Source organism: Spinacia oleracea, chromosome 2 (genome assembly GCF_020520425.1).
Source record: "Spinacia oleracea cultivar Varoflay chromosome 2, BTI_SOV_V1, whole genome shotgun sequence".
In the NCBI taxonomy this organism is placed as follows: Eukaryota; Viridiplantae; Streptophyta; class Magnoliopsida; order Caryophyllales; family Amaranthaceae; genus Spinacia; species Spinacia oleracea.
In genome coordinates this window covers 98,615,913-98,627,857 of record NC_079488.1, presented here as the reverse complement: position 1 = coordinate 98,627,857, position 11,945 = coordinate 98,615,913, and the positions used below count along the sequence as shown (strand labels likewise).

The 11,945-nt window shown below is 36.2% G+C and overlaps 1 protein-coding gene across 1 annotated transcript; it reads right to left on the bottom strand.

The window, feature by feature from the left end:
- Positions 1-420: 420 nt before the first annotated feature.
- Positions 421-8,556, bottom strand: LOC110791993 (ribosome biogenesis protein WDR12 homolog). Its single transcript, XM_021996772.2, has 14 exons — positions 8,255-8,556; positions 8,064-8,164; positions 7,433-7,539; positions 7,042-7,077; positions 6,868-6,953; positions 6,494-6,561; positions 6,264-6,374; positions 6,050-6,175; positions 3,317-3,460; positions 3,041-3,149; positions 2,797-2,933; positions 2,671-2,706; positions 2,477-2,589; positions 421-815 (listed from the first exon to the last, which is right to left on the bottom strand). The coding sequence occupies exons 1-13, from the start codon at positions 8,409-8,411 to the stop codon at positions 2,497-2,499; spliced, it is 1,311 nt and encodes a 436-aa protein (XP_021852464.1). The 5' UTR covers positions 8,412-8,556; the 3' UTR covers positions 421-815; positions 2,477-2,496.
- Positions 8,557-11,945: the final 3,389 nt, after the last annotated feature.

Sequence of the window (11,945 nt, the reverse complement as noted above, 5' to 3'; positions counted from 1 at the left end):
CTTATTGGAAGTTGTTGAGAAATAAAAAAATCCTATTGTTAATGACTTGGAATTTAATCAATTGTTAGTTGTCTATGCAATCAGCAGTTATTGTTTTGCATTTTTTAAACAAAATTGAAATAAAACACGTACTTTTACTACTTTATCTTGGAAATACAAATAATTATGGCCAATCATCCGTTTACCTTTTCTTTAATTCTCATCGCATTTGACAAATGGACACTATATTGTGGGACGGAGGAAATAATATCTAAGAGCTGAGTCGATAAACCTACTTCGCAAGAATCGTAACAATTTGATCACGTGAAGATTACATGTAATATTTATTAATATGATATGGTAACTGTCCCAAGTCCCAACATTCTAATTTCTAAATACCCAAGGACAGTGCAATGTGCATTACCAACGCGGAACTAAACATCATCAAAGAAAATATTTAACCTCAATAGTTATGCAGTTTAATAGTTTATCATATAACGTTTACATGATCAGAACTCAGTACCCAAAATAAAAATATTAATCAACAATAAATATATTATATTAATCATACACATAATCAGCATTAACAATAGCCAACTTGAAGCAATATAGAAGGTATTACAACAAAAAAGAGGAACCACCAGTACTCAACCTTCAGCAAAATCGGCCTAATTACAAGCGATTCCTCGTTCCCTAACCTGCAAATAGTCGACAAATATGTGATCCTTTTCCAATCGACGAGATACCAGACTCGCCTTTTCTTTGCAGAGCTGAATGGAAGTCGAGATGTTGGCATGTAGAAAATAATTTCGAGTGGAAGTTCACTGACTTCACACCTGAGGCAAAATAAGACAGTAATTTATATGCATTATTAGATACCGGACCAAAGATATTGTGAAGGTTGCAGCAAACAGTTATTATAGACGAGAGATATTTCAATACTATAAGTGGAGAACCCGTCAAAACCCAACACATTGAGGAAACCATAGACCGGATACTGATTGCCATCTGCCTGCAAACTCAACCAAATTTTGAGTATAGTTTTACAGTTGCAGTACACCATGACCATGTTCTCCTGGTCGTTAGAAGTGCTACTCAACCAGAAGACAAGGAGAAACTAGATACTGTATATTTTATGGAAGATGAGGCACTCGAATTTTAGAGCATTGGTTCAACCGAGAAGACAGCTACTGGGAAAATAATAAAGAAAACTCTGAATTTGAAACTTTTATGTCATGATATTACTGTATAAAACAGGATAATACCAGAAAGAGCAAGGAAAATGATCATAAAATGATCTCAAATGGCAAAACTATGTTAGGGCCTCATCTAGACAGCACTTTTACGTAACTGTTTTAAGGAGGGTATGCAAACATTACTATTCTAATGTGTGTTTATTATATAGAAAGCTGTAGGAAATGTCCTGAGATATTTAGAAGCGGACAGCAGACCCCGTACAAAGAACTTGGGTTAAGGAGATCCTAACATCATGAAGCAGAAAAGATTCATCAATGCAGGATCAAGGAAGACACTACATTAGCATCACATCAAGAGCAACACATATTACATAAGAAGAATTAAAGACATACTTCAAAGAAGCAGAAAACAGAAATGATTAACAATTAAGCAAATATAGCATGGGACAAGAACACCATTCTATGATAATCGGTTCCATATTCCTACTAACAGCTAATTTTTTAAATCCCGCAACGCGGCTGTCTTTTTTTAATGCAATGGTAACAAAGGTAGCATGTGAATGGCAGTGTTGAAGGATAATATGGAATGATGATTGAAGTGTCTGAAAGGAGAAAGAGCGGCATGTATCTGATGTATGTGTCTTAGTTGAGGGGTTTTTATTATTCCTTGCTAATTTCTTTTTAAGTTTTTCAGAAGAAACAAATGTAGGTCTGTAAAAAAAAATGCATGGAGAATGTAGAGGAAAGGAAAAAGTTTCTCCATGGCTATTATTATTAAATAATTGTACTGATTGATGTCTGTAATGCATAGAGTGGTCTGCTTGGAGCATATAATCTACATGATCTCGTATACTTACATAGGGCTCTTAGTGCTGGCATATAAGCTTTTGCTTACATGCTAAGGGGTCGTCTGGTCGAACAGAGGGAAAGGGAAGGAAAGGGATCAAGATAGAAAGGAAAGATATCATAAATTCATAAACCATAACTCCGCAGATTATCAATGTTGTTTGGTAGGGAAAAGGAAAGAAATAAAAACCATGTTGCTTATTTTTATATTGATCAAACAATAAAAGCCCTTCTTGCACTCCCCTTCCTTCTCATTTACCACCACCCGAACCACCTCTTTCTCTCTAAACCTTGATCACCATAAACCCATAAGGCCACAACCAATAACTCCCTTTATCTATTTTTCCTGATAGCGTGAGCCATTTCCCTTGATACAGAGAAGATCTGTCCTTCAAGAGGTCGTAATGCTCTCCACAGTCACACCAATAACTTTGAGGACTGGTTACAGTAATTACCAGAGGAAACTTGTAGATGTTCACTTCACTGAGATTCCAGAAGCAATACACATCTTTGAATCTGCTCCCCCACTGACAACACTATCGCCTTTCCACCAATCAACGCATAACACCTGAAGTGAAAGAACAAGAATATTTTTAGCAGACATAAAAGGATAACAATAAAAGATCGTAAAGATATGTGGACCTATTACCTTATCACTGTGTGAGTCAATCACGGATAGAGGCCACTGCATGCAAACATATGTTATTCAGCAAAACAATCAGAGTTAATAAATATAAAGACATGAAATGCCTTACAGAAGAATAAGGAAAAATACCGCTGTCCTCAGATCCCATAGCATTACTTTCCCATCATATGACGAGGAAACTAAATGAAACCAAGATTTTTTGTGCCATTTGCAAGCAGATATCCAATTTGTATGTGATGAAAACTGGTATACAGGAGCCAATGTTCCTGCAACAAAAAATCTCAAGCTGAAACCAAAGAGAGGGGAGAGAAGACTGACATGGAAACATACGTAGTAGAGTTGGAGGACAAAGGAATAGTCAGGTACTATATACCTGGTCTGCGAGGATCCCATATCCTTAATGTGCCATCAGAACCACCAGCTGATACTAGAGCTGAGCTCTCTCCTCCAACATCAATACAGTTAAGAACCTTGCCACAGAACTGTAATGGAAAATTAATACCAGAGCAATGTGAGTGGCAAAACCAAACAAACAGCCTCCATCCAAAAGGAAACAAAGTAGCACCAACTCAAGAACTGTAACAGATAGATACACAGAACGAAAGAGACGGAGTTTAGAGTAACAGGAAGTGATAGAAGAGTGACGCACCATGGTCCATGTTGCGCTCCCTGTTTCAGCATCCCAAATTCGAATTGAGTGGTCCCAGGAAGCCGAATATATAGTTTCATCAAGTGGCCAAATAACAGAAGATACACAATTAGTGTGTCCCACAAGCGTAGATACAGCTTCACCCTGAAATCATTATAAATTACATAATGGGTTCTCTTGCTATCCTGCAGTCAAACTTGTAACAGACAGAAATGCAACACAACAAGGTATAAAATCTTTCTCAGTATGCAACAGAGATAAGAAGCAATCATTTCTTTGTAGTTATGTCATATTGCAATTAATAGTGATCTAATCAATACCCAGAGCATCCACAACTACTGCTTCCTAGATACTCCGTACCCAAAAAAAAATTATTCACGGGTTTACTTAATGGACATAAGCTCTAGAAGCATGTCCAAAACTGAAAGTCAAATATCAAATAACTGACCATATTCCATCATTACAGAACTAGAGCTAAGGAAAAAAATGGAACTTAGCTCACAAGGAAGCCTGGTGCTAAACATTAAGAACTATTCCTACACTTTCTAACCCCAATTTTTGGGTAGGAGATATCAGTAAATCGTCTTAAATTGTTTTGAATTTTAAAAAAAAAATATCTTTAAATAGTGACACAGCCAACTTGCCCAACTCCATATAAGAAAATATAATAGTTTTATTTGCGCCAATTTATGAGGGCTTCGTCTAGTATTCAGTTCATTAACTGAAATAAATCCAACTGTAGCAGTGGATAAGATAAGGGGCGGAAGAACACTAGACGTATTACACAATCTAGCATTTCAAGATGTGGAGAACCCACAAAATCTCAAGTACTGCAGAGAACCCAGCGCTGAAAACATAAAGGGCCTACTAAATATCAGAATTGTCAGCAGGGAGAGACTACAAGGGGGATGAAAGTTCAATTAGGAGGAGAACACGGCCAAAGCAAGCATAACAGATAGGTATGGTGATAGGCTCTTTTACAGTTTTACCCATACAAGTGGCAGAATATTAGAGGGTTTTCTAGCTTTCCTAGCTGATATAAAATTATTTCTTATACTAGTCTCTTTCTATCATGCCATAGTTCTTTGTTACTAAGTTCGACAGTAAGACAATTAAATTAGAGTCGACTAGCTCCTAAATTAGGGAGAACAAGGAATCAAGAGCGATAACAAATCAGATTCGACTGCATTGTGATTAACGAAAACAATTGAAAAATCCCCTTGTTCTTTAGCAGGCCACTTTTCCCCAAACTTTTTTGCAAAAGACGCTGTTCTTAAGAAAAAGAAGGTTGAAGTCTACAATTTTCATATAAATAAATTCAGATTAACGGGTAATTGGTTCAGAAGAAGGCTAATAAGCTATGGTAACGTTAGACATGAGCTAATATGTTCATTTCACAACTAAAAATAAGTTCTGATCAGTTTAGAACTTTAGATAAGGGCTAAAGAGTTTAATACAGTTCAAAATAAGTTTAATTGACATCCGGAACTTTCCGAATGAAAATTGAAAATAAAAAGAAAGAAGGATTTCATTGAAAAACAATAAACCATTAGATCCCTTCCTCCTGATCATGGTGATGATACAGAGAGCAGCAACACCCAATACCAACTATTAACCATATCATGGCAGCAAAGCATGAATAAAGACTTATGTTTGGACTTGATGCAACACTGGAGAAACTCAATACCAAGGATATATCTCCCAATATTTGCTCTAAGCACTTAAAGACAGAAGCACCAATCTCAGAGGCTGCTTCTTACATGTGGGTAGACTCTTTGAAGTTAACAGGAATTCTTGGACTATCCTGCAGCACTTACAAACTTGGCATGTAGGCTTCACTTGCAACAGGGGGCAGAGTATTTCTCGGAGGTGTACTTTGTTGAGGATTCTGTAATTATCAGACTTCAAAAGAACACTAAGATCATTCAAAATTGAGATTGGTTGGCCAGTTCTTTACGAAAAAGTACTCTTTGGGGCATCAGGAGATTTTCATGGGCTACTTGGCCTGACCTTCAGCAAGCCATTTTAAAAATACCGTTTTTAGCCTTTTTGCTCCATAAGATACTTACTCCCCTTCCAGTATGCTAGTTTAGTTTCTCATTAATTATTATGTATTCAACAAAAAGGAAGACATAAAGTTCATCCAATTGCTTCATGAATTAGCAACACAACTTTCAATCAGTTGAGCTCTCAGTCATGACCCTTTTTGACAGGGAATTTAGCAAATGGGAAAGTTTTTGGAGAAATTAAAGAATGGGAGCAAAAGTGAGATTCTACATTAGGACTTGGGGAGTTAAAAAGTCCATACCGTTTTTATTCTTATGATTGGAAAGTGTAGGAGTAAATCAAATCATTTTCCAAAATTAATTCATAATGTCATCCTTTACACTAAGGGCAATATAGTGAACTAACTGGGTAGCTCTATATCTACTTCAGACAAGGAAATTGGCCCTTTAATCCATTTTACCTCCCTAAACACATAAAACAAAATCCCTATAAGCATGTGCTTTCTCTTGGAAAAAAATTGATAACAGACTTTTGGCCTTAGAAAAACTACCACAACTCCACAAGGAAAAGCAGACTAACCATGTGGTGACATTCAGTGTAACTGGCTCATCAATTTAGATAGTATTTCATCTTTCAAAAGTATAAGCAGCACGTTCCGTTAAAAAGACATTTCCCAAAACATTACACGAAGTCACAGCTGTATGATATATTGGGAGAACAGTGTACCTCTGATTGGGACTCATTAACAGCTCCGCTTGTTTTTCTCTTTTTAATAGAAGCAAGATCGCCATCAGCTTCAGAGAGGCTTGCCTTCCACAGATTAATAGTAGAGTCCCAGGAACCAGAACACACCTAAGTTTGCAGCAACAAGAAAAAATAAGTATCAAAAATCAATCACACACAACTGTCACTAGTTCCTGTATGTCAAAGACAGAAATACCATATTTCCAGATTTCTGGGATGAGACACATTCAACGGCTGCGCTATGCCCTCGTAAAACTTTAGATGCAGTAACTGTTGCAGGATGTTTCATGGCACCCTCTGCATCAAACTTGGAAGGGAAAAAAGATAATATAGTTAGAAATAAATCTTTTCCTCCCGAATTTTCTATAGTATTCCTAACTAGACATTAAAGCTCAAAAAACACAGAGCACTCCCATCATAAATCACCTGCCAAAGCCTTAGTGTCCGATCCTTCGAAGCAGTAGCCACACTGATGTTGTTCCCATCCTCTGAACCTGAGAAAGCACCCTCACGATGAATAGATATACTCATGGATAGAAAAACTACATAAACTGAAAATTCATTAACCAGCAGATTCAAACTCTAATTTTACTGTATTAAGCAGCCATCTGAATTCATATTAACCAGTAAGTAGCTATTTTTTTAAGCCCCAAAATCATATCAATCTTGATTCTTGACTAAGGAAATAAACCTTTTTCTAGACAATTGCTTAAATATAGGCATACAACCAAATTAGCCAAAGATAATTACACCATGTACCAAAGCTGCACTAGTTAAAGGAAAAATTCTCAGTCACATACCCTTTCCATTGATGATACAAAGGGAAGTCAGGGCATCACTATGTCCCTGTAGCATATGTGTACATGTCTCAGCACCCTTCCATATCCTAAAAACAAAAACCACCACCATCAGTTTTAAAAACCAACATGCACAGAGGCAACAAAAAAGTCAGCAGCTGCTCCCAACAGTAGTACCTTCCAACACCGTCGTAACATCCTGTGAAAACAAATCTGCATTGGAAGGAGAGAAAAAGAGCACAAAAATTAGAAATTTAATCATGATCCTCAATAAAGCACCCATACGGCACCATTTAGAATATCACGATACAACGACCAAGGGAAACTGAAATATGTCGAAAACCAAGAATGCAACAATAAGCAACATTAATATACAAGCATAGCTAACATAGGAAGGGAAAACAACAAACTTTGCTTTTTTTCAGAAATGCTTATCTCCTCTCTAACTAAAGACACAACACGACCATATTTTAAACAAAACAAAATGCAACTTATTGGAGAACAAGTGCATCCTAGCTGCCACAGTGCAATGCGACAACCAAAAAAAGGTCTAAGCACGCATACTTACCCAGGATTGGAGCCATCAATCGCACTGACCCAGTCATCATGTAAGAATGGGTCTTCGTGTTGGCGTGGGACAATGGCCTTAATGTATTCTATTTCCAAAACTTTTTCCTGCAAGAGAAAAAAGAATACTAGTAAGCAAGTCTACCAAAAGACGGCAAAGATGGCAATTACATTCCTAAGAGCAATCCATGCTACAAATACAAACGAACCAGTAGCACCTTTTGCCTCACATAGGAAGAACATTCTCCCCCGTGTTAACTAAACTTAGATAACACTTTTACATTGTCGAAGGGCATAATTGTAGCGAAACTAGCAATAGACTTTCGGGTTTCTACCGTAACAAAGAACCTTGAATTTTATGCAACTACTGATTTTAGGGAATTCAACAAATAGGCATATCCAACTAAACATATTTTATGCAATAAGTGTTGCATTAGTAAGTTACTAACATCAACAAAGTTATACTTCAGAGTTTTGCGGTTTACACAATTTGCATACAGTAACTTGTTAGATTCATCTCAATGTATACTTTTAAAATGTCAACTTTATATAAATTCAAATATGCAGAGGAAGTATAAAAGAAGGGAGTATAATTTAGAAAGTGCAAGAATTTAGCAAATTCGGATTCTCACCGCAGAAATTCCCTTGGCAACAAGAAACTCTTCGAGCGACATTCGAACCAGCTCGCCATCGATTAAAAAATCGAAGGGTTCCGGCTCCCAATCAGAAACAACTGTCGAAATCAAACAAGCAATCACAAACAAATGAACAATAATGCAACACTAAGCACGCACCGGGTGTCGAAAGAGTTAAAAAGGAATACCAGCTTTGAGGAGATTGTTGACGACGGAAGAGAGGCCGAGGCGAGTGAGGTCAGAAGGAAGAGCAATGGTGGAAGGAGGAACTTTGAATTTTTGGTCAAGTTGAGTTACGAAGCGAACTTGGACCCTCTTTACGGATTCGTCAGTCTCCATATCCATGGCTGCTGCTTCCTCCGCCGCCGCTGCCGCCGGAGTTTATGTTGGGGGAAATGAGAAAGGGAAGGTAAGAAGAGACAGAGAAACTGAGAAAGGATGGAGGGTTTTAAGTTTTAACTAGGGTTTTAGGATTTTGTTTTCTTAGTACAACTGGGAATGAAACTTGTTTTTGCGCTAGGGCAATCCACCGATGCAGTACTTGGAAAATTGTAAGTTCAATCGGTCTTGTGCGCAACAGGTGTACATTAATGTTAATGTACACCAGACTGTCACACGTGCAAAATTTCAGTCACCTTCCACGCCTGCCAAATTAAGAATAAGAGAGAAAATTAAAACAAAACCCAAAAAAACAAAACCCCAAAAACAAGAGGATAGAGAAAACATGATAAAATCACGAAGTACATGCTTCAGCAACCAAGAGTGTTAGTCAGGAAGACGGATCTATTTCAGGATATGTTGATTACGGTTGAAGAGAAGTTTTGTATTCCTCGTGGTTCTTCCAGTTTCTTGCCCGGCATCTACTTGGCTTGTTTTAAGGAGGAGAGTTTTGAGGGTAAATGTGATATATTTAAGAGTTTTGGATGGGCTCACTCTGATGTCTTGACATTTATCAGGCAAAATCCTTATTGCTTGGGATTATCTGAAGCAAGGATCACCAAGAAGTTGAATTTCTCTTCTTCGATCGAAGGCTGCCAAAAAGCCATAAGATCGAAGAAGAGAAAAAGGATCGAAGAAGATTTGCGATCGGATTCAAAAAGCGATAAAATTCTGCAAATCCGAGCTTGAATATATGTCCCTCATGATTGATCTTCACTACAATTCGCAGAGGATCATCGTGTAGGTATTAGGTGTGTATTTAACCTCTTTGAATTTAGTTCGTTTTTTGATAAATTGAGGAATTTAGTAGTCAAAATCTTTGGATTTAGATATTGTTTTGCTAGATTGATAGGTATATAATCGAACTGTATTCTTATGCCTGTTTGATTTGATTTTGATTGATTTTCCAAGTAGTTGTTGTCTTGATTCTGATTATTTCATTAAATTTGTGGCTGTGAGGATCGTTGTTCCTGGTCTTACTATTTCAGCTCGTTTGGTTTTGGTGATTTGATATTTTGTTTTGGTCTGATGATCGGATTGATATTGCTAAACTGCATTGAGAGATGACTGAGCAACAAGAAAGACAGCTTCACTTTGATCTTGAGTCCTTTAATGAAAGGGTGTACAGTAAATTCATTGAGGCAGCTTCACTTTGATATCCTCCTCTTGTTACCATATCTTTTTAGAGTTACTAGGGGATTGCTGGTTTGTTTATTTGATAATCTGCAAAATTTAAAAGACTTGTTGAGGGATTATCAACGTTGGCTCTTGTTTAAAAGGCTTGAATTAGTTGTTTCCTTCAAATGGATTTCATGATGTTAGTGGTGGTGTGTAGGAGATATTTTTTTACCTGTGAATTGACCTCATATGTTGAATACACTTTGCTCCTTGTTCTGATCTATGTCTTTCTGAGAGTCCGATTTGAATTGGTTTTATCCTAGTGTTGTTAGCACTGTGGTTACCTATTCTTTGCAAGTGTTGCAAGCCTGAGCTCAAATTTTTATTCTGAATTGCTTAGGGTGTTGCAGCATCTACCACTAGTGATTTCATCACTTGATGCATATGTGGGAAATGGTTTACATAGGTAATGTATCTCATAATTTTTTATACCAAAATTTTTTAAGCCTATTAGCTCAACTAGGCGAGCACCGTGCAACTTGCGCGGAGATGTGGGTTCAAATCCTACATAGGCTATTGGTTTTATTATGAAACTTCGGAAATTAAAGTTAGGCTCTTAACTTTTAGAACAATTTTTATAACTTTAACATACAGAACTACAGCTAAATACACATAAAACTACAATGTGTACAATAAAAAGATTGACAGACTCACATTAGTGGAAGAAAGGTGGAAATATAAAAGTCAGACTTTTAGCAGTTAAAGTTAAGTTAATAAAAGTAAAAGTTAGGTTTGAGATGACGGAAGACTGCCTTAACTTTTAGAACAATTTCCATAACTTTAACCTATGAAACTACAACTTTAACACAGAAAAATACAATGTGTGAAATAAAAAGAATGCACGACTCACATTAGCTGAAGAAAGGTAAAAATATAAAAGTCAACTTTTAGTAGTTAAAGTTAAGTTATTAAAAGTAAAAGTTAGGTTTGAGATGATGGACGACTGCCTTAGCCTTTAGAACAATTTCCATAACTTTAACCTATAAAACTACAACTTTAACACAAGAAAGTACAATGTGTGAAATAAAAAGAATGCACGGCTCACATTAGCTAAAGAAAGGTAAAAATATAAAAGTCAGGTTTTTAGCAGTTAAAGTTAAGTTATTAAAATTAAAAGTTAGGTTTGAGATGACGGAAGACTGCCTTAACTTTTTGAACAATTTCCATAACTTTAACCTATGAAACTACAACTTTAACACAAAAAAGTTTAATGTGTGAAATAAAAAGAATGCACGACTCACATTAGCTGAAGAAAGGTTAAAATATAAAAGTCAGGTTTTTATCAGTTAAAGTTAAGTTATTAAAAGTAAAAGTTAGGTTTGATAGTCGTTTCACAATATATCAAAACACAACCCAATAGTATGTAGGCTATATGGGACTTGAACCCATACCATGTACATAAATGCACATTGCTCTACCATTTGAGCTAATAGCCTTAGTGTTCAAACATTTGCATATTGGGTAGACTGGTACAAAACTTTTCTTAACTTATAACAATTTCCATAACATTAACCTATAAAATTACAACTTTAACACAGAAAAGTACAATGTGTGAAAATAAAAATAATGCATGACTCACATTAGTTGAAGAAAGGTAAAAATATAAAAGTCAGACTTTTAGCAGTTAAAGTTAAGTTATTAAAATTAAAAGTTAGGTTTGAGATGACGGAAGACTGCCTTAACTTTTAGAACAATTTCCATAACTTTAAAGTGTATGAGTTGATCCGTAGTCAAATTACAATTTATGTGCATCCTTGAGAAATATTTTCAAATTAGGTTAAACACCCTGGTTGGATGACCAAATTGTCAGAAGACTTGGATCAGGTGCAATGTGAAAGGGGGCACATAATATAGTAGGAGTTTGATTAAATGCCATTTCTGGTTATTATTGGACCATGCAAGACAATACCTATATTCCTGATTACTAATCTGTTTTGTCGTGGAATTCATTTGTTTAATAACAACTATAAACTTTTGTTTATGCAGAGTCCATGCGAGCATGCCTACTGTCTTGATTGCGCGAGGAGTGATTCTATTTGCTATCTGTAAGTGCTTATAGCTTTTGAAATTCTGGCTGGGATTTTTCCTTTTAGATATATGGCGTATTCCATAAATGGTTACTACTAAATGATGTTTCATAGTTTATGAAAGCAGTTCAATACGTCCAAACGGGGCTTGTAGTTTTCAATTAACCTTTGGTATGATGTTGATGAACTGTCCTAAGCCCTTAATCGTAAGATTGAGTGAAATTGGTTACATAAA